The sequence below is a fragment of the Pan troglodytes genome, chromosome 12 (assembly GCF_028858775.2).
Source record: "Pan troglodytes isolate AG18354 chromosome 12, NHGRI_mPanTro3-v2.0_pri, whole genome shotgun sequence".
NCBI lineage: Eukaryota > Metazoa > Chordata > Mammalia > Primates > Hominidae > Pan > Pan troglodytes.
In genome coordinates this window covers 113,271,049-113,294,886 of record NC_072410.2, presented here as the reverse complement: position 1 = coordinate 113,294,886, position 23,838 = coordinate 113,271,049, and the positions used below count along the sequence as shown (strand labels likewise).

At 39.8% G+C, this 23,838-nt stretch overlaps 1 protein-coding gene across 1 annotated transcript in view; it reads right to left on the bottom strand.

The window, feature by feature from the left end:
- Window positions 1–485: 485 nt before the first annotated feature.
- YWHAQ (tyrosine 3-monooxygenase/tryptophan 5-monooxygenase activation protein theta) overlaps window positions 486–23,838 on the bottom strand; it is a 47,240-nt gene continuing 23,887 nt past the window's right edge. Inside the window, exons 3-6 of the mRNA XM_003308878.6 lie at window positions 7,899–8,022; window positions 4,671–4,834; window positions 3,920–4,015; window positions 486–1,855 (exon numbers count right to left, since the gene is read on the bottom strand). Of these exons, the coding sequence (XP_003308926.1) occupies window positions 1,796–1,855; window positions 3,920–4,015; window positions 4,671–4,834; window positions 7,899–8,022 (444 nt within the window). The 3' untranslated portion in view covers window positions 486–1,795. The remainder of the gene's footprint in view (window positions 1,856–3,919; window positions 4,016–4,670; window positions 4,835–7,898; window positions 8,023–23,838) is intronic.

Below are 23,838 nucleotides of genomic sequence, written 5' to 3'. Positions count from 1 at the left end.
ATAAAACCAAAATTATTTTGAACTCACTAATAGTAAGATTGAATGTTTACAAACAGAAGCATAGAGTCCCCAACTTAATTTTTTGACTTTACAATGGTGTGGAAATGACAGGCATTCAGTAGAAAGCATACTTCAAGTACCCATACAATCAATGGTTTTCACTTTCAGTGTTCAACAAATTGCCTGAGAGATCCAACGCTTTAGTATAAAGTAGGCTTCATGTTCTTTGATTTTGCCCAACTGCAGGGCTAAGTGTTCTGGGCACATTTAATGTAGGATAGGTTAAGCTATAATGTTCATTAGGTTAGGTGTATTCAGTGCAGTTTTGACTTCGTATTTTCAACTTGCAATGGGTTTATCAGGGTGTAGCCCCATTTTAAGTTGACGAGTATCTGTGTCTGAACTCTTAACATTCCTTTTGAATATCCACTGAAGCACAATTCTAATAACAGCCAAGGCACTCACAATCACATAATTAACTTTGCTAGTTTTAAAATGTCCACTTTATTCCATATAACACTTAACCAGATATCATTTACATCTGAGGAAGAGATGGCCCATGAGACTGATCTATAGTAAAACACTCTAAGAAATGCAGTCCAATTTTATACACTTCCAGGCATCCCTAGACAAGTGTGTCACAATGCACAATGTGGAAATATAGGTATCACTACTACATTTTACATAAAAGGGAAGTATCAATAAACTTTAGAAAGTAGTAAATTCACCTGTCCCTTAAAATATGGGTATGCAATTGTTACAAAGCCATAGTAAATGGTTTATAAAATGTACTTTTATTTTATGTTACTCTGCTGTTACATAGGGCATAACATTTTCACAAGGCTTTTTTGGGACTACAGTCAATGATTAGCAACACACAATAGTGGTCCAACTCTCTAAATAACAATCACTAGACAAACTGGACACCCTCTCACATGTGCACAAATCTGCATGGAAAAGTACTAAAGTTTTAGACTTGGACTTGTGTACTTTTAATTTATTTCCCCTTTCTAGTGTATTAAGAAATGACATGCACTTTAATTTGCCAAAAGCAATGCTTGTATTCTGGCAGCAACATACTACTTCTATCACATAGTAAAGTGAATACCAGAACTACAAAGGCAGGAGGTGTAAGTGAATTTTTATTGGGAGGGGAGGTTGGCAACTTAAACAGCAGCAAATAAAGAGTGAATAAGGAAACTCCCTGTTGCCACAGATACACAAGACCTCCGTATGTGATACAGGAGCCATTTCCATTTGTGACCCCTAGACAGAGATGGCAAGTGCTTTTCCATTCAATCTAATACTTCCGGATTCCTACTAAAAAGGAATACATTAAGAGCATGGAAAAGTTGCTTACTGAAAGGAAACCCCCGAAGAGTAAGGGAGGGAATGTAGAAATTAAGAAGTTATGTGGAATACTCTTTAAATTGTAATTAACTACATTTTCTTATTTTCACAGTAATACAAAACACAGTCACTTGCAGAACTGGTTCAGATTACTTAAATACCAGATACATTTTTAGTCCTCTACATAAGTGTTTGGGAGTTACTTATGTTTATATGAAATGAAGCTATTAATACTTTTCTACAGCAGTACTGCACACCAGGAAGGCCAAGACAAACACAAATTAAGGAATGAAGTTTTCCCAAAGCTGCAGTGTGAAAAGACTATAAACAGTTGATTCCATACACATGAATGGGTTTCTTTGCTATAGGAAATCCAAGTGGAATAAGGAATGGAGATGTGTAAAAAGGTTTCTTGAAGGAAAGAAGGATGACACCCTGTATGGATTTAGTTTTCAGCCCCTTCTGCCGCATCACATTCTTCTCCTGCACTGTCTGATGTCCAAAGCTAGAAAAAGAAGAATCATATTAAGTTACTATTTCTAGATTAGGCAATTACACTAAGTACTACTGTTATATCAAAATTAACTACAAGAGTAGTAAATTCCTCAAACAATGGAGATCTTGACTAAGACTGAAGTTATCTCTCAAAACCCCAAAGACCATCACCTTCCCAAAGTACATCCTTGCAGACCTTTCACTATGCACTTACAAAATGACATACATACATATACCACTGGAGCATGGTTTTATAGCTTCCTTTTTATTTAAAAAGCATTTGGCCAGGCACAGTGGCTCACGCCTGTAATCTCAGCACGTAGGGAGGCCAAGATGAGAAGATCGCATGAGGCCAGGAGTTCAACAGCCTGGACAACATAGCAAGATCCCATGTCTACAAAAAATTTCAAAAACAAAATTGGCCAGGTACGGGGTGGTGTGTGCCTATAGTCCTAACTACTCAGGAGGCTGAGGCAGGAGGACTGCTTGAATCCAGGAGGTTGAGGCTGGAGTGATCCATGATTATGACACCGCACTCCAGCCTAGGCAACAGGGTGAGATCCTGTCTCAAAAAAAAAAAAAAAAAAAAAAGAGAAACTTTTTAAAAAAGGCACTCTACTTTCAGAATAAGCAAAGTGATAGTCTCTATTCCCAGCAGCCCAATGCTCTTCTTGAAAGCACTACTGCATTATTATTACAGACTAATAAAGCAAAACATTTTCACAGGGAGGAAAAAGCCACAATCATGGTTAACAATTTTCAAGTGTGTGAAGGGCTAAACTATAGGAAAAGCAGACTTACTTTGTGTTTCTCCAAGAATTAAATAGAAGTGGGTGATGGAAGCTACAGGGAAGCAATGTGTGCATGTATAGACAGGGTTCTTGAATTAGACAGAATGTTAAAACTAAGTGGATCTTCCAGGATCTCTCTGATTTTAGGATAGAAAGATGAAGTGAAGAAGAGAAGTCAGTATTTATTGACTATAATTGCACTTTATTAGACCAACAGCAAGACATTAGTGTTAATTTCAGAAAAGCCAGAATCTTACATAATCCTTAGATTATTATGAAGATACTAAATAAAAACAAACAAAACAAAATCCCCCAAAGACCTGTCTCCATAATAGAGATAACAAAACAAAACCGATTAAAAGATAGTTAGCTCCAAGGTATACATCTGGGAAGAGGTATAACTGCCTAATTTGCTCTTCCTCTGTAGAACTATTTGCTGATCATCTTCCATTGTCCCCTCACAACCACAGGCACTTCTCATGGCTAGAAATGCAGGGTCTTCGTTCCCCTTTCAGTGGATTCATAATTACCCTATTCAGCAAAATTGAATAGACACGGTGCTAATATTTAAAAAATCCTATCTAGTAAATGATAAAGCACCAAACTAGGTGGCTGGGAGGACGAGATCTATATTAAAAGATTTGTTCCCTTCTTTTTCCTTCTGTGAAGTCTAAGATTTTACCTATCACATTTACTTGAACCTACAAAAGAATGTTAAAGTAAAGCTTAAGCTGTACTTTTTCTTGATTACTTCCTTTATCAATTGCCTATCTAAGCAGCAGGGAGAAAAAGACAAACAAAACAGAAGCTTTTGCCTAGAAGCAGAGAAGGAGTAAGTTTAGGTATAGGTTTACTCCCTAAATGCTTGTAGAACATCATGCACAATTCACGAAGTAAACTTTTATTAGAACAAGGTACTTCCTGTGATTTTAAGAAAGCCTAGATATTTAGATAGTCCCTAACTGGCTATAGCTGATTTGCCCCAAAATATTGAAACTTGATAAGCTCTTTATTAATATAATTTATCAACATCTTCATCCCAATGAAATAGTAATATTAATATTGAGTTCCTATCATGTTAGAATCTTCTCAGGAAGGTCTGATAAAATGCCTATTCAACTTGAAAACCTGCCTACAAAATAATGTTCGTCCCATAAAATACTAACACGTATCTCATACTTTCAGCTCTTATGTATCTTCCCTAAAAGACACGAAGTCCAAAATAAAATATAAATACTTTTGTTTCTGAAAAGAAAATAAAATTAAAAGAGTAAACAACTCACTGTTAGGTTGTCTCTAAGCAACTGCATGATGAGGGTGCTGTCTTTGTATGAGTCTTCATTCAGTGTATCAAGTTCAGCAATGGCCTCATCAAAAGCCTGATAAATATTAATATCCATGGTAAAACATGTGCATTGACAAAAACTGGTTATTCTACAATTACAAACCATTTTTACAAAATAAGTGAACACCCACCTTATGTTCTACCATCAACAAACTCAACAGAACCATTCTCTCACACTCCCAGTTTAAGAACTTACGAGTATGACTGGAATTTTATAAAACTATACATTTAGTAAACAAGCATGTCTTGGTTCTTTCACAGGACAACGGAACAGCAGCAATGCTTAACAGACTTCTTTCCAGTTAAGTAGTACTTATCTCTACAGGGTCCTCTTTATTCTCTCGTTTTGAGCCACTTTGAGGAATGTGGCTGATGCACAGCTGTTCTAGTAACCAAACCTGGCAGGCATGACTTTCTAATCTTTTATGTTTCCTTCTTAACATCATTTATCCTTCTTTGATTACTCTGCTCAGTATGCTCTGTAGGCACATCACTGCTTATAATCATAGGGTAGAGTAAGGTGTCAGGGGTAGGAGTAGGTAATCATGAAGGGAAGAAAAAGAGGAGATTTCAAAATAAATATAGTAGAAATCATCCCTGGGTATCCAAGTAAAATACCTATAAATTAACATACCTGGTATCTCAAATAACTGTAGCTAAAGTAGATATTTCCTGGACACACATCTTACCGTTTTAGCCAGCGTGCAGGCAAGCTCTGGGTTATTAAGAATCTCATAGTAAAATACAGAAAAGTTAAGAGCAAGCCCCAGGCGGATTGGGTGTGTGGGTTGCATCTCTTTCTTGCTTATATCAAATGCCTCTTGGTAAGCTCCTTGGGAATTATCTATCGTTTCTGTGAAGAGCAAAAAATAAGAAGTGCAATATTAAAAATAACCATCCAGTACACAGTACATTAACAACTTGAACATATGCTACTAGCTCTTGGTAGAACCAAGATTTTTTCTCTGTATGGGTCTTTTAAAATCATGGTAGCTAACAAAAAACATTATCGTGGCCAGGCGCGGTGGCTCACGCCTATAATCCCAGCACTTTGGGAGGCCGAGGTGGGTGGATCACTTGAGATCAGGAGTTCAAGACCAGTCTAGCCAACATGGCGAAACCCCATCTCTACTAAAAATACAAAAATTAGCCAGGCGTGATGGCGGGCATCTGTAATCCCAGCTACTCAGGAGGCTGAGGCATGAGAATCGCTTGAACCTGGGAGGCTGAGGTTGCAGTGAGCCGACATCACACCACTGCACTCCAGCTTGGGCGACAGAACGATACTCTGTCTCAAAAACAAACAAACAAAAACAATATTGTGTACTGGGTATTTAAGAACTTGTTTATGGCCAGGTGCAGTGGCTCATGCCTCTAATCCCAACACTTTGGGAAGGTGAGGCAGGGGGATCACTTGAACCTGAAGAGTTCAAGACCAGCCTGGGCAACACAGGGAGATCTTATCCCTGTCTCTACAAAAAATAATAATAATAAAAAATAGCTAGGCATGGTAGTGTGTGCCTGTAGCTCTAGCTACTTGGGAGGCTGAGGTGGGAGGACCCCTTGAGCCCAGGAGGTTGAAGCTGCAGTGAGCCAAGATCATGCTGCTGCACTCCCAACCTGGGTGACAGTTTGTCTCAAACAAACAAACAAAACAAAAAACCAGTTTAGACTGTTGCTTACATATAAACAGCTTAATGGAAAAAAAACATGAGATATTATAGTAAATCAGACTTTTTTCCATACCTAGGCTAAAACTATTTTCTTATTTTATGTCTTTTAATTCTATTACTTGGAAATGCAGCAATTAAAAATAATTTGACTGGAATAATTTACAGTGGCTCACGCCTGTAATCCTAACACTTTGGGAGGCTGAGGCAGGCAGATCACCTGAGGTTGGAGGTACAAGACCAGCCTTACCAACATGGAGAAACCCCGTCTCTACTAATAATACAAAAATTAGATGGGAGTGGTGATGCATGCCTGTAATCCCAGCTACTTGGGAGGCTAGGCACAAGCCTCACTTGAACCCGGGAGGCGGAGCTTACAGTGAGCCAAGATCGCGCCATTGCACTTCAACCTGGGCAACAAGAGCAAAACTCCGTTCAAAATTAATAATAATAATAATAATAATTTGACTGGAATACCCTTTCCCTAAATAATGTAAACTTTACAAAGATCATTAACACCAAAATCTCTATTTTTCTGATTTGGAGAAATACTGATTCTTAGTATCAAGTGGTATTATTTGAAAGGCAATATAAAAGTTTCAATAAATAGGACAAAATCTGCTCTGACCAGAGTTTGATTACTAGCCTAATTAAAATGTTACTCCCCCTTCAAAAAATGTTCAGTATTACCAACACTAATCTGATTATACCCATGTTTTGAAAAGGGTAGTTTTCTGTATGAGGCCACTGGCCTATTACAGCTTTAGAGATACTGACGTAAGAGAATTAAGCTATCCCTTTATGACCTGATTTATGTTCATTTTCTTTCCTCTGAAATGGCACCTTTATTGATCTAATCCCTGACTGGTACAGCCCGCATGCAATAAGAAGTTCTTGCAGCTTGGCAAATTAGGAAGCACCAGTGTCTCAGCAATTAGGCTATAAAGACAGCCCATCTATGAATCGCAGACTATCAGAATGTACACAGGACTACGTGTGAGACCTGAAAGTGCCAATGAGCTCCTAAGGGTTAAATCAGGTTAAAGCTACAGCTATGTCTCAATCTCCCAAATACTTCTCTTTGGCTTTCTGATACTTAAATGTACAGTTCCGTGCCAGTATCATGTCCAATTCTGCTTACCTTCATGGCAACAGAAATTACACATCAGTAACAGAATAAGTAAGTTTAGTATATAGATTTTGTTACAGCAAGGTATAACAGTTTCTCAGGTACAAGTTCTCTATATATTCAGTTACACTGATATTTAGGATGGCAAAACTCTCATTTTCAGATCATAGTAACTATTTGTAGGGGTATATCTTTCTAGACAGGGCAAAATTAAGAACAAAACAACAAACTTACTGGAAAAAATAAGGACTGATACTTCTAATACCTAGAACTTGATAAATCTGGTAGCAAGCACATACACTAAATTTAATGAGATCTATCTTATATTCAGCTGCCAGTATCCCAAGAGACATTCACTGCAAATAAATTCACTTCACTTTTTTATTATCAAGTTAGGCAATTCGGTCACTTTTTCTCATATCCATGTTTTCTATGATAGTCTAGGTTAAAAAAAAAAGGTATTTAATACTAAAATCTATTTTTATGACCACTACTTGATTAATCAACAGTTCCTGTATATTCAACCTTCTCAAGTAAAACCTAACCATGAGTCATTCAAACTTACTGTGAAGTTGGAACAAGTTATACACCAGCAATAACACACTCATTTCACCTCTCCTCAGAAATCTGATTATATGTAATCAGCAGTCAATGTTATGACCCCTTAAAATAGACGATAATGAATATGACAAACAGCAAAAGCACAACAACCTGTTTCCACGTTCTGTATGTAATTTCCAGTGATCTGAAGTTTTAAGGCATAATAGAAAGGCCATGTGAAATGCAGAATCACTCATAAAGTTTACACAAAAAACTTTGGAGCTAAAAATATGGTGAACCAAAATTCTAAAAAGCATAAAAGATTAATCCTGTTTTAAATAATACCATATGAGATTACAGAGTTCACAGATGAGCTTAATTTTTTTAAAGAGCATGTGATGTAAATTTATAATCCAATTTTCATTTTTGAGAACATAAGGTAATACTAATTTTCTTGACATACGTTCAATTATTAAGTCACAAAGAGCCTGAAGACTACGTATACTGTCATAGTGTCCCATTTATCCCCATTTCTTTTTTTTATATTCTACTTTTGCCCATATAACAAATAAACTTACGTTTTCGATCATCACCACATGCAACTTCAGCAAGGTACCGGAAGTAATCACCCTTCATTTTCAGATAGAAGACCTTACTCTCTGGATTAGTTGCATTGGCTATTAAATATTTATCCAACAATTCCTGAAATAAATAAGACAGAACATTAGGCACTAAACTTCTGCCTACTGTGCATTATCATTAAATGATAAAACTTCTGCCTAGCGGGCATTTCAATCATTTACTACTACAGTAATACTATACCATACCAGCCTGGACTTGAAGCATGTTCTTAGAGCAGGGGTTAGGTTGTTGCCACTAGTTGCCCTGGGAGGCTTTAAATGATGTAGCCTATAGTTTCTAATGGTAAGGCTAGATTCTAGATTACACCAAACATTGTAATTTGAAACAGCCTATCTGTTCACTCATCCATTCATTCAACATTTACTCATACCTGCTAGGTGCTATAACGGATATAGAGAAGACTTAAAATCAGGCCCCTGCCCTCAAGAAGCTCACCGTCTGTAAGTACACCAACTACATACCAAGAACTAAGAAAGATGTGAATACGGTGCTAAGGAAGCACACAGATGGAGTAGCTCTGCTGGAGATGGCCTCCAGTTAAGACAGGCTTCCCAGGGAAAGAGTATTTGAGGCGTGAAGAAGGAAAAGTAGAAATGCACCAAACAGAAAACAGGGATGTGCACTCATTTTAGGGACGGGAAACAAAATGTTTAAAACAACAAGTACGAGGGAGAATACTGCTACTCAGTGCCCTCTGCATTCAAGTATCCATCTAAAATGAGGTAAATACAGGAATCGAGAGTAAGAGGTTTAGAAACTTGCACAGCAATTTAAAAGAATAATTTTAGGTCTACGAAATCTAATTATTTTTTTTAAAAAGTTCTTGAGTATGTCTTTTGTCCCTAATTTCATACAAAGAAATTTTCACTTCTAGTACATGGTATGCTATGCCTTGGAGTATAAAAAGTCACAAAAGACAAATATGATAGAAATCTTCTTAGATTCAATTTTTCTTGATGCTAGGTCATCCATTTAAAAACCTTTTTAGGGCTGGGCGCGGTGGCTCACGGCTGTAATCCCAGCACTTTAGGATGCCAAGGCGGGCAGATAACAAGGTCAGGAGTTCGAGACCAGCCTGGCCAACATAATGAAACCCCGTCTCTACTAAAAATACAAAAAATTAGCCAAGCGTGATGGTGGGCACCTGTAATCCCAGCTACTCAGGAGGCTGAGGCAGGAGAATTGCTTGAACCTGGGAGGCGGAGGTTGCAGTGAGCCGAGATCATGCTACTGCACTGCAGCCCGGGTGACAGTGTGGACTCCATCTCAAAAAACAAAAACAAAAACAAAAAAAGCTTTTTTGTATTAAATATTACAAAGCAAAATGAAATTCTCATAAAAATGTTAAGATACTAATACCTACTTCATTGGTTTGTTTTGAGAATAAAACCAGTAACAGATGTCAAAGCCTGGAATAGTGTCACATGTTAAGTGCTCAGTAAATGTTAGCTAGTATCAGCCTAGGTACACAGTTTGAAAAGCACTGCTCTAGGAAAAGTGAAACTAGTGAACGTTTTAAAGCAGGGAAGAGAGAAGATCCTTTTTACATTTTGGAAAAATAACCACAGATACGCTCAGTTAATATTATATAAAAATACCATCCATGATACCAAGTTGGCAAGTCTGGAGAATTAACAAGTAAGGTTGAGTCAAATTCACATAACTGCTAAAGAAAAGGAAGGCTGTTTATAAATTTAAAAATATACAATTCTAACCAAGAACTTTCTTCTTGTTCATCTGACTAAAAGTGGTCTAACAAAATGCAATCATTGCATCCATGTCTTTTTTTTTTTTTTTTTTTTGAGACAAAGTCTCACTCTGTTGCCCAGGCTAGAGTGCAGTGGTGATTCTCAAATGATTCTCCTGCCTCAGCCTCCCGAGCAGCTGGGACTACAGGCGCACACCACCACGCCCAGCTTACTTTTGTATTTTTAGTAGAGACAGGGTTTCACCATGTTGACCAGGCTGGTCTCAAACTCCTGACCTCAAGTGATCTGCCCACCTCGGCCTCCCAAAGTACTGGGATTACAGGCGTGAGCCACTGCGCCTGGCCCATAAGTTATTTTTAAAGAAAATAAACAGGCTGCGTACAACAGCTCACACCTACCATCCAAGCACTCTGGGAAGTAGAGGCGGAGGCAAGAGGATTGCCTGAGAGCCCAGGAGTTTGAGACCAGCCTGGGCAACATAATGGGACCCTGTCTCTACAAAGAATTTTAAAAAAATTAGGTGTGGTGGCATACACCTGTAATCCCAGCTACTTGGAAGGCTGAGGCAGAAGGAAGGCTTAAACCCCGGGGGTGGAGGCTGCAGTGAGCCATGATCGTGCCACTGCATTCCAGCCTGGGAGACAGAGCAAAAGAGACCCTGTCTGTCTCTAAAAGAAAAAAACCAGAAAAACATTAAAAATCCTTTAATTGAAAAAATATTTTAAATAGATAAAAATGTAAATATATATATATACACACACACACTTTTTTAAGGGCCTGAGGCCAGAGGAAGTTAAAACACACACACACACACACACACACACACGTGCACGCACAAAAAATTAGTATAAAATTATGTATCGAAGTCTCAGAAGTTTATGCATTATAGAAGTCATGAGTATCAAAATTGTGGCTCAAGTTGGAAAGTTGCTGAGCCAGGAGTGTGGCAAAAGAGGTCATTAGGGCCACACCCAAACTAAAGGCAACTGTGACAAGTGCTGCTCCAGTATCACTACACTCTTAACTGTAAAAACAACAGACAAATCAGATTTTCAGAATTTATTGTGCTCAACATCACCAATATAATTTTAACAGTTTTTTAATAAACTGAGACACTTGAATCTTAAAAAATTATATTACTTTAACTTTTTCCTCTATTACCATTTTCATGTATTATGGATGACTTTCAATTTAAAAACTATTTTTATGAACTGAATTTAGGGTTGTGGTGGAAGGAGGAGGGTAGGAGGCAATAGTGAGATAGTCACAAAAAAAGTTCTAGATCTCAAACTGACTCAGTCATTGGTATCTTTAAATGAGTGGATTCTGAGAAGTAGTATCAAAGAAGGCAAACATAGTATTTATACCGAGAGAAATACCACCTCTGCCTGTACCCACACCAAAGAACTCTAATGTAAAGTAAGATGCCTCTCACTTTTCTTGTTCCTCCAAGTGAGTCAGTCAGTTACAATGAAATTCCACAGGATCTCCGAAAAGATGCCAGCTCTGGTGAAGATATTATTTATAGTCACAAAAAAAGCTACTCAGTACCTTTAAGACCTAGTGCTCTGTTAACCGTGGTAGATTTGTAAGAGCAGGGGCTGAGAAAAGTCTGACTAGAACAATGGCTTAGGGTGAGGAGTAGGGAAGAGAGAAATTTCCATTCTAGCACTAGTCTCTCCTGAGTCACTCATGCTAGATGTGTGGGTGTTCTCAAGGACTGTGGACAAAGGGCCTTCCAAGGATTCAGAAAGCTGCCAAACAGCTACTGCATTCATTACAACACAGCCACTTATGAGCTAACCTCTCCTTTCTAAAATTATTAACTTTGACTACTAGTTTGCATATAGCCATTACGTATGATTTACAGTGTTGGGCTTTTACAAAGTGACTTGGGCATTACTTCCATCCTGGAGTTTCAGCCAGGTATCATGGTTCTTTGTCAGATGCCACTAGCTCTCTGTGAAGGAAACAACAGGTACAGAATAGTTCCGTCTTTCCATATACTATCAGTAGTAAAGATGTATACTTTAGCTCAACTAAAAGACATAATGGAGTCTGCTTCATGTCTTTCCCAAATAATCAAGTCTGTATCTGTATTATCAATACCAAATATTATTAATACCAGATAGAATATAGCCTATAAATGTATAATATTTTAAAATTATTGTAAAAAACACGGATCAGAGACCAAAAATCCCAAACTGACACATAACTCCCTGAAAGTCTTTCCCAGAAGTCAGGAGGGAGGGCCAGGTGCCGTGACTCATGCCTGTTATCCCAGCACTTTGGGAGGCCGAGATGGGTGGATCACTTGAGGTCAGGAGTTCAAGACCAGCCTGACCAACATGGTGAAACCCCATTTCTACTAAAAATACAAAATTAGCCGGGTGTGGTGACACATGCCTGTAGTCCCAGCTATTTGGGAGGCTGACACAGGAGAACTGCTTGAACCCGGGAGGCAGAAGTTCCAGTGAGCTGAGATATTGCACTCCAGCCTGGGCAACAAGAGCAAAATTCCATCTCAAAAAAAAAAAAAAAAAGTCACCAGAAGGGAGTATAGTTAGATGTTCCCCCACTGATTTCTTCTGTACATTATTCTTATCAATTAAGCAGGAGCTCCCCCTTGTAAACTCGTTAGCAAATTTTATTATCTTGGGAGTTTTGGTGGGCTAAGACTGGAGGTCCCTCTGGTGCTGACAGTGTTACTTGACTGAGGGTAAAATGTGGATGGTAGTGTGTTCCTTTTTGAGAATTTGAAAACTAAGAGGTCAATGTACTACCCACAATAAAAGATGAACTAGTAATTTGGAACACTCTAGACCAAAGAAACAAGGAAAGTGAAAGGAAAGAATGTAAGTTATTATAGAGGTTGATTTAGGAAATGCTAAAGGAACTCAGAATAAGTTTAATCTTAGAAAAATAGGATGGGAACAATAATAGACTATAACACAAAAGCTATAAAGAATAATGTAAGAAATGAAACCGTTGAGAAATAATATTAATGCAAATTTAGAACAGTAACTATTCCTCCTTTCCCCCACCCCCATATCTTAGGAAAAAAAGGCTTCCAGAAGAACAACAAAACCCCCATACGATCTTCAAGAGTTAACTATTGCATAAAACAATCCTACCGTCACTTCAACCACTTTTTCAAAATAATTTATTTGGTTTCAGTGGCAAAATTCTGTAACACTCAACAAATTAATCTTTTAATTCTAAATTCATTTATAAGCGATTTCCATTTTACAGAGTAAATAAGCTACTCTATTTAAGAAAGAGTAGGTAACTGTTATGAAGAGCCTTAAAATACACGCAAAATAACAGGAAGCAAAAAAATGTTCTAAGAAGTTTCATTTTCCTAATAGTTTACTGAGGTTCATTAGCAAACACGCTATTAACATGCTGAATCTCTAACTTTAGGATACACATATCAGTCATTATTTCTATATTATCAGTTAACCAGCATATTAATAGACCCTAAAATGGAGCATTTCTAAGAAAGATAAGGCCAAATCTAAGCTAGAGATTTTTTTTTCCCCCCTTGAGACCGAGTCTCACTCTGCCAACCCAGACTGAAGCGCAGTGGCTCAATCTCAGCTCACCTGCATCCTTCGCCTCCCGGTTCAAGCGATTCTTTGGCCTCAGCCTCCCCAAGTAACTGGGATAGGGTTTCACCATGGCTGGTCTCGAACTCCTGACCTCAAGGGATCCGCCCTCTTCAGTCTCCCAAAGTGCTAGGATTACAGGCCTGAGCCACGGTGCCCAGCTTAGAGATTTAATCAGTAAAACAAAAAAGGGACAGAGTAACTCTGTGTTATGTGTCAGAATATATGAGTTTTAGAAATTAGATTGTAATTTGTGGAACTAACTTTTATACTATCGTTAGCTCTATAATCTTGTAGGAAATCACACCTTTTCAAGTGTCTGTCTCTGTAACTATGTGATGAGACTATTATGATCTAAAGGTCTCTGGTCTCAGAAACTACCATTTTATGACTATACCTGCTAGAATTAAATCTCATAAAGGATTTGTTGCCTTAACCAAGGAGGCAGTGAATCACCTAAGACTTAATCCAAGTTGATCATATAACATCAATTCATCTATGGAAATATTTTCGATCATTAATAAAATGAATGCATTAAACAGTCAAGTGTCCTTGTGTTATTTTAAAATGTTACTCTAAGAATTGTTGGGCCAGACACAGTGGCTCACGCCTATAATGCCAGCACTTTGGGAGGCCGGGGTGGGCGGATCACGAGGTCAGGAGTTCGAGACCAGCTTGGCCAACACGGTGAAACCCCGTCGCTACTAAAAATATAAAAATTAGCCAGGCGTGGTGGCAGGCACCTGTAATCCCAGCTACTCGGGAGGCTGAGGCAGGAGAATCGCTTGAAACTGAAAGGCAGAGGGTTGCAGTGAGACAAGATCACCTGCCTGGGCAAAAGAGCGAAACTCCGTCTCAAAAAAAAAAAAAAAAAAGAAAAAGAAAAAAAATTGTTAAGACTTAGAATCCAAGAATGATGAATCAACCCCATTCTGGTGCCCATGTTAAGTTCATTTTCAAAAAAATGAAGTATGGAATGAAGTAAAAATTTTCAGAGATAGAAGCAAACCTTTTTTTTTTTTTTTTTTTTTTTTGAGACAGAGTTTCACTCTTGTTGCCCAGGCTGGAGTGAACGGTGCGATCTCGCCCAGGCTGGAGTGCAATGGCATGATCTCGGCTCACCACAACCTCTGCCTCCCAGGTTCAAGGAATTCTCCTGCCTCAGCCTCCCAAGTAACTGGGACTACAGGCATGCACCACCATGCCTGGCTATTTTTTTTTTCTTTTTTTTCTTTTTTTAGTAGAGACAAGGTTTCTCCATGTTGGTCAGGCTGGTCTCAAACTCCCGACTTCAGGTGGTCCGCCTGCCTTGGCCTCCCAATGTTGGGATTACAGGCATGAGCCACCGCACCCAGCCAGAAGCAAACCTTATAACCAATGCAACTGATCCTATATGCTGTGGGATTTAGCGGACACCACACAGAAGACATCAGTCAAACTCAAGTTGCAAAGCCTAATCAGATCCTTACATCCTTGTATCCACAAGGTTAAAACTTTTCATTTAATCCTATACCAAATTCCAAACCTCTACAACCACATTTTAACAATGAGGTATACTGGAGGAGTAAACTGACCATGTGATCTGGCTGCCCAGGACCATTCCAGTTTAAGCCCACTGTCCTAGCAGACAGATCTCATTTTATTGTCTTTTGCTCTACTGTTCTTTTGCAGATACTGTGGTGTGTTTTTGTTGTTTTAACCAATTGAAGGTTTGTAGCAACACTGAATCAAGCATGTCTATCAGAGCCAATTTCCACCAGCGTGTGCTCAACTTCATGTCTCTGTGGCACATTTTGGTAATTCTCCCAATATTTCAAACTTTTTATGATTATTTTATCTGCTATGGCAATCTGTGATCGGTGGTCATTAATGTTACTACTGTAATTGTTTTGGGGTACCAGAATGCATGCCCACACAAGATGGTAAACTTAATCGATATATGCTGTGTCTGTTCTGACTGCTCCAACAATGGGGTGCTCCCAATCTCTTCTGTCTCCTCTGGCTTACCTATTCCCTGAGACACAAAAATATTAAAATTAGACCAATTAATAACCCTACAATGGCCTTTAATTAAGTGTTCAAGTGAAAAGATGAGTTACATGTCTCTTACTTACAAAAGCTAGAAATAATTAAACTTAGTGAGGAGGACATGTCGAAAGCCAAGACAAGCTAAAGCTGGGCCTCTTGTACCAAACAGCAATGTCGTAAGTGCAAAGAAAGAGTTCTTGAAGGAGATTAAAAGTGCTACCCCAGTGAACACACAAATGATAAGAAAGCAAAACAGACTTATTGATGATATGGAGAAAACTTTATGTGGTCTGGATAGAAGCTGAGGCCAGCCACAACATTCCTTTAAATCAAAGCCTAATCCAGAGCAAGGCCTTAATTCTCTTCAATTCAGTGAAGGCTGAGAGAAGTAAGGAAGCTGCATAAGAAAAATTTGAAGCTAGGAGAGGTTGATTCATGAGGTTGACCGAAAGAAGCCACCTCCAGGAACATAAAAGTACAAGCTGAAGGTACAAGTGCTAATGTAGAGCTGCAGTAAGTTATCCAGAAGATCTAGCTAATATCACTGATGAATGAAGATGGCTACACAAAATACCATATTTCCAATGTAGAGGAAACAGCCTCATACCAGAAGATGCCATCAAGGACTTTCATAGGAGGTCAGTATCTGGCTTTAAAGCTTTAAAGGAAGGCTGACTCTTCAGAGCTAATTGCAGCTGGTGACTTTAAGATGAAGCCAATGCTCATTTAGCATTCCAAAAATCCTAGGGTCCTTAAGAATTATGCTAAATCTACTCTGCCTGCACTCTACAAATGGAACAACCAACCAAGCCTGGATGACGGCATCTGTTTACAAAATGCTTCACTGAATATTTTAAGTCCATTGTTGAGACCTACTGCTCAGAAAAAAAAGATTCCTTTCAAATTATAATTGCTCATTGACAATGCAGCACCTGTTTACCAAAGAGCTCTGAGGGAGATGTACAAGATTAATGCTGTTTTCATGCCTGCTAACATAAAACAACATCCATTCTGCAGCCCATAGATCAAGGAGTAATTTCAACTTTCAAGTGGAATTATTTAAGAAATACATTTCATAAGGCCATAGCTGTCATAGACAGTGGTTCTTCTGACAGATCTGGGAAAATAAATTGAAAACCACCTAGAAAGGATTCACCATTCTAGATGCCATTAAGAACATTTGTGATTCATGGGAAGAAGTCAAAATATTAACATTGACAACAGTTTGGAAGAAGCTGATTTCTACTCTCATGAATGACTTTGAGGACTTTAAGATTTCAGTGGAAATCTTCCACCTGCAGATGTGGTAGAAACAGGAAGAGAAATACTAGAATTAGAAATGGAGCCTGAAGATGTGACTGAATTGCTGCAAACTCATGTTAAAACTTGAACAGATGAGAACTTGCTTCTCATGGATGAGCAAAGAAAGTGGTTTCTTGAGAAGGATCTACTTCTGGTGAAGATGCCATTAACACTGTTGAAATGACAACAAAGGACTGAAAACACTGCATAAACTTAGTTGACAGAGCAGTGGCAGGGTTTGAGAGGATTGCCTCTGATTTTGAAAGAAATTCTATTCTAGCTGAGATGGCATCAAACAGCATCACATGCTATAGAAAAATCGTTTGAGGGCCGGGCGTGGTGACTCACGCCTATAATCCTGGCACTTGAGAGGCCCAAGCGGGCAGATCACCTGAGGTCAGGAGTTCAAGACCAGCCTGACCAACATGGAGAAACCCCATCTCTACTAAAAATACAAAATTAGTTGGGTGTGGTGGTGCATGCCTGTAATCCCAGCTACTTGGGAGGCTAAAGAAGGAGAATTGATTGAACCCGGGAGGCAGAGGTTGTGGTGAGCTGAGGTCGCGCCATTGCACTCCAGCCTGGGCAACAAAAGCGAAACTCTGTCTCAAAAAAAGAGAAAAAATAAAAATCTTTTGTGAAAGGAAGCACAAACTGATGCAACAAACTTCACTGTTGTCTTATTTTAAGCAATTGCCACGGCCACCCCCAACCAGTCAGCAACCATCAACATGGAGGCAAGACCCTCCACCAGCAAAAAGATAAGGACTTCTAAAGGCTTAGATGATCGATTTCTTGGCAATTAAGTATTTTCTATTTAAGGTACATACGCTGGTTTTTAGACAAAATGCTATTGTGCACTTAACAGACTACAGTATAGTGTAAGCGTGACTTTTATACACTGTAGGGAACCAAAAATTTCTGTGACTTGCTTTATTGAGATAATTCACTCAATTGTGGTGGTCTACAACCAAATCTGCAATTATTAATTCTATTTCTTTTCATTCTTAGAAATATCCCACTTTGGAAGACATTGTGTGGTCATCCTGTAGATAAGACATTAATATTATAATTCAGGCCGGTCATGGTGGCTCAAGCCTGTAATCCCAGCACTTTGGGAAGCCATGGTGGGTGGATCACCTGAAGTCAAGGGTTTGAGACCAGCCTGGCCAACATGGTGAAACCCCATCTCTACTACTAATACAAAAATTAGCTGGGTGTGGTGGCGCACGCCTGTAATCCCAGCTACTCGGGAGGCTGAGGCAGAATTGCTTGAACCCAGGAGGCGGAGGTTGCAGTGAGCAGTGAGCCAGGATTGCACCACTGCATTCCAGCCTGGACAACAAGAGTGAAACTCCACCTCAAAAAAACAAACAAACAAAAAATATTATAATTCAAAATTATTACTTCAATACTTAAAAGGTAAAAAATGAATCATCCTGGTGTACCATTTAACGTTCATACAAAAGGTAATAAAACTTCCTTAGGCATACACTGAGAACCACACACGTGATGCCATCCATAACTAAGAGCAGTTCTTAAGATTGTTTTTATTTTTTTGAGACAGAATCTCACTCTGTCACCCAGGTTGGAGTGCAGTGGTGTGATCTTAGCTCATTGCAACCTCTGCCTCCCGGGTTCAAGCGATTCTCCGGCCTCAGCCTCCTGTGTAGCTGGGATTACAGGTACCCACCACCTTGCTTGGCTAATTTTTTTTTTGTATTTTTAGCAGACGGGGTTTTGCTGTGTTGGCCAGGGTGGTCTCGATCTCCTGACCTCAGATGATTTGCCTGCCTCGGCCTCCCAAAGTGCTGGGATTACAGGCAAGAGCCACCACGCCTGGCTGGTTCTTAAGATTATTAAAAACAAAAAGTGGTCTATATATCAAATGAACAGATACTAATTCAGACAACGAACCATAATATTAACCTCAGTAATGCCAAAAAATAAAGCAACTTTGGTAATGATACATTAGAGCTTTTAATTTGTAAATATCCTTTCCCTCCTCCTCTATTCAATTATCCTTTAATATAATAACTCCTGGCCAGGTGTGGTGGCTCATGCCTAAAATTCCAGCACTTTGGGAGGCCAAGGAATGAGGATCACTTGTAGCCAGGAGTTCCAGATTAGTTTGGGCAGCTAAGCATGATCTTGTCTCTACCAAAAATTTAAAAATTAGCCAGGCATGGTGCCTCATGCCTGTAAGTCCCAGCTACTTAGGAGGGTTGTTTGTACCCAGATATTCAAGGCGGCAGTGACCTATGATCACACCACTGCACTCCAGCCTGGGTGACAGAGCAAGACCCTGCCTCAATAAATAAATAAATAAAAATAAGTCCTTTAATAATATTTTATGCCTCCTTAACTAAGTTAAAATGAAACTAGTAGCTAATAGTACATCTACGCACATTTTTTTTTTAAATAGGTACTCCTGAGTAGCTAGGAGTACAGGTGAGTCCCACCACCCAGCTGTCTCCCCCAGCCTGGAACGGAGTGCAGTGCAGTGATCACAGCTTACTGCATCCTCGAACTCCTGGACTCAAGGGATCCTCCCACCTTAGCCCTACTATAGGCACAGGCTACCACGCCCAGCTAATTGTTTTTATATTTTGGAGAGACGGGGTCTCATCATCTTGCACAGACTGGTAACTCCTGGGCTCAAGTGGTCCTCCTGCCTCAGCCTCCCAAAATGCTGGGATTACAGGTGTGAACCACCATGCCTAATTAAAAAATATATATATATATACATATATATATATATAGTAGGGACACAGTCTTGCTATGTTGCCTAGGCTGGTCTTGAACTTCTGGCCTCAAGTGATCCTCCTGCTTTGGCCTCCCCAAGTGGTGAACTTACAGGCATGAGCCACCTCACCTGACTGAGGAACACTTTTAAAATGTACATTTATCTCCTAAGGTATAAGGAACAAAGTAATTTTTAATAAAACAGTATTTTCAATAGGTAAACATTCATATAGCTAAAGTATAAACACAATGTAGTCAGATATCTGCCTCTAAGAATCAACAACAACAAACAACCTTCAAATACAGACTTACAATCTGTTCAAATATCATGAATGGCCTGACCAGTCAAGTTACAAGCAAAACAAAGTACAATTCTCCCTTGAATTTTTTTTTTTTTTTGAGCTGGAGTCTCGCTCTGTTGCCCAGGCTGAAGTGCAGTGACACGATCTCAGCTCACTGCAACCCCAACTTCCCAGGTTCAAGCAATTCTTGAGCCTCAGCCTCCCGAGTAACTGGGATTACAGGCACACATAACCATGCCTGGCTAATTTTTGTAATTTTTTTTAGAAGAGACAGGGTTTCTCCATGTTGGCCAGGCTGGTCTCAAACTCCTGACCTCAGATGATCCTCCTGCCTCAGCCTCCCAAAGTGCTGTGATTACGGGCATGAGCCACCATGCCTGGCTTTCCTTGATTTTTACACAGTAGATGCATTCCTGGTTAATTCTGTATGTTACTAAAACCATAAAATAGGCCAGGCATGGTGGCTCACACCTGGTAATCCCAACACTTCGGGAGGCTGAGGCAGATGGATCATTCGCGGTCAGGAGTTCGAGAGCAGCCTGGCTAGCATGGTGAAACTCCCCTCTATTAAAAATACTAAAAAACTAGCTGGGCGTGGTGGTGTACACCTGTAATCCCAGCTACTTGGGAGGCTGAGGCAAGGGAATCTCTTTAACCCAGGAGGAGGAGGTCACAGTGAGCTGAGATCACGCCACTGCACTCCAGCCTGGACGACAGAGTGACACTCCATCTCAACAACAACAAAACCCATAAACTAAAACTTTGTCTTTAAATGTAAAGCCAAATTAGGCTTTGGCCTCAGATAGCTCCTCTAAGTTTTTTACCTAACTGAAAGAACAGCTGGACAATTCCTTACGCAGGCCTGGGCTCCTATGTGTTAAGGGATGTGTAGCACCACTGACCTCTGTCCAAAGTCAGTGCTACTACGCTCCCCACCTGAGCAGAAACACTGAGAGAACGGGTATATACAAGTGCTATGGGAGCTCAAAATAAAAAATAATTATTTAATTATGGAGTTAGAAGAATTTTTCTTAAGGTAACAAACGAGAGACAGAAAATACGGGGGGAAAAGGTATTCCAAGGCGAAGACTGGCATTTGAAAAGGTTTATCTGCACTAAGATGTAGAAAGTCACTGAAGGTGGTAATCTTTATAAAAGAAAGAAATTTCAATCACAAAGAGAACTAAAGACACCAATATTTCACAGTATTCACTATGAATTATATTTGACTGACTCAGTGGAATAAGCACTGGGCCAGTAATTTGGTTTTAGAGTATGAGTTTAGATCAAGTTCCTCAGTTTCATCTCGTCTTCTACAAAACACATTTGACCCTTGAACACAGGTTTGAACTTTATGGGTCCACTTTTCTACGGATTTTTTCCAGTCAGGCCTCCCTATCAACAGGTTCTACAACCACAACCAAACATGGATCACAAACACAGTATGAAGGAGACGCAAAACCTGCATATAAGGAGGGCCGGCTTTTTGAACCCACAGGTTCCAGAGGGCTGAAGAAAGAACTTGCGTATGTGTAGATTTCAGTATTCAAGGAGGTGCTGAAACCAATTCCCCTCAGATACAGAGCGATGGTTATAATAAAAAAAATTCTCCAGTTTTAAGAATCTACAGTAATTCTGAAGCACTAAATCAAAATGGCAAACTCTTAAGCAGATGAACTCAATAAAAATGTTTTCTCAGTTATTTTTCATTCACAAAATGTAGCACAGTGTCTATCACACAGTAGGACTCATTATTTGTCAAATGAACATCAGCCATGGCCTGGCAACATGTTGAAATGGATGCAACAGAAGTGGAATTTCATACAGAATACTACTTTGGAATGATACGTGAATTATTTTATTTATTTTGATCAAAGTCATAATGTGTAACAGGTTAAGACTACTCAAAAATTCCTAAGAAAAAATGATAGTTTCCCCATTCTGTTCTCTTTTTTTTTTTTTTTGAGACAGGGTCTCACTCTGTTGCTCATGCTAGAATACAGTGGCATCATCTCAGCTCACTGCAGCAGCAACTTCTAGGCTCGAGTAATCCTCCCACCTCAGCCTCCCAAGTAGCTGGGACCACAGGCGCATAACACCACATCTGGCTAATTTTTGTATTTTTTTGTAGAGATGGGGTTTTGCCATTTTACCCAGGCTGGTAACTCCTGAGCTCAAGTGATCCTCCCACGTCAGCCTCTCAAAGTGCTGGGATTACAGGCATGAGGCCACCACACCCCAGCCTCTGCTCTGTTTCTAAGCTCCTTCAGGGAATACTTTCTTTTAAAAATCCTCACTTGATATGTCCAATTCTTGCCCCCTGCCCAAGGCAGCCATCATTTACTAGTTTCTTTACATTCTTTTTGTTGTTGTTGTTTTGTTTTTGAGACAAGGTCTCAATGCATCGCCCATGCTGGAGTGCAGTGGTGCGATCTCGGCTCACTGCAACCTCTGCTTCCCGGGTTCAGGCAATTCTCCCACCTCAGCCTCCCCAGTAGCTGGGACTAGAGGTGTGCACCACCATGACTGGCTAATTTTTTTTTTTTTTTTGGTAGAGGGGGTTTTCACCATGTTGGCCAGGCTGGTCTCCAACTCCTGACTCAAGTGATCTGCCCGCTGTGGCCTCCCAAAATGCTGCAATTACAGGCTTGAGCCACCGTGCCCAGCCTCTTGTACATTCTTTTAAGGATTCAAAACATTTAAAATCTATGTATGTTCCCCTCTCCCTCATGTTAGCACACTACACATTATTCTACACCTTAGCTTTTCCATTTAGTAAGCGCTCTGAGATAATTCCATGTCCATATATTTAATAGCTGCCTCATTCTATATATAACACTATATGTACAGTATTCTACTGTATGGGCACCCTAATTATTTATTTAGTTTCCTCTGAGGAACACTTAAGCTGCTTCCAATCTTGGTATTTCCAACTATGCACCAAATGTACACTTGATCCACAAGATAAATTGTTAAACTGTCCTTCCTGGAGTTAATTTCAATTTATACTCCCACTAGCAATGCATAAATGTTCCCATTTCTCAACATCTTTCTGAACCCAGTGTGTAACAAACTTTAAACACCTTTTCCGGCCAGGCTTGGTGGCCCATGCCTGTAATCCCAGCACTTTGGGAGGCCAAGGCAGGCAGACTGCCTGAGCTCAGGAGTTTGTGACCAGCCTGGGCAACACGGTGAAACCCCGTCTCTACTAAAATACAAAAAAAAAAAAACAAAAAAAAACAAAAAAAAACCCTTTTCCAATCTAATGGGCGAAAAATACCTTACTACAGTTTTATTAGCATTTTTCCTTATCATAAATGCAGGTGAACATCTGTGTGTGTGTGTGTGTGTGTGTGTGTGTGTGTGTGTATTTTGAGATGGAGTCTCGCTCTGTTGCCCAGCCTGGAGTGCAGTGGTGTGATATCGGCTCACTGCAACCTCCGCCACTCAGGTTCACGCCATTATCCTGCCTCAGCCTCCTGAGTAGCTGGGATTACAGGCACATGCCGCCACGCTGGGCTAATTTCTGTATTTTTACTAGAGAAGGGGTTTCACCATGTTGGTGAGTGTATATCCTTTGCCCTTTTCCTAATGAGTTTTTCCTTACTGCTTTGTAGGAACTCTATATACTAATTAGTTCAGTTTTTAGCTGTCTCTCAGATGAAACTATATGTAAGCAGCCTGTCTGGCAACACAACTGCATTTAATAATTTTCTTTTTTTTTTTGAGACAGAGTCTCACTCTGTCGCCCAGGCTGCAGTGCAGTGGCATAATCTTGGCTCACTGCAACCTCCACCTCCCGGGTTCAAGCGATTCTCCCGCCTCAGCCTCCCAAGTAGCTGGGATTACACGTGCGTGACACCATACCCGGCTAATTTTTGTATTTTAGTAGAGATGGGGTTTCACCATGTTGGTCATACTGGTCTCGAACTCCTGACCTGTGATCCGCCCATCTTGGCCTTCCAAAGTGCTGGGATTACAGGCGTGAGCCACACGCCTGGCCTAATATTTTTCTATTACTTTTTTTTTCTTTTTTTTTTTGAGACAGGGTTTTGCTGTTGCCCAGGCTGGAGTGCAGTGGTGTGATCTCGGCTCACTGCAACGTCCACCTCCCAGGTTCAAGTGATTCTCCTGCCTCAGCCTCTCGAGTAGCTGGGACTAACAGGCACATGCCACCATGCC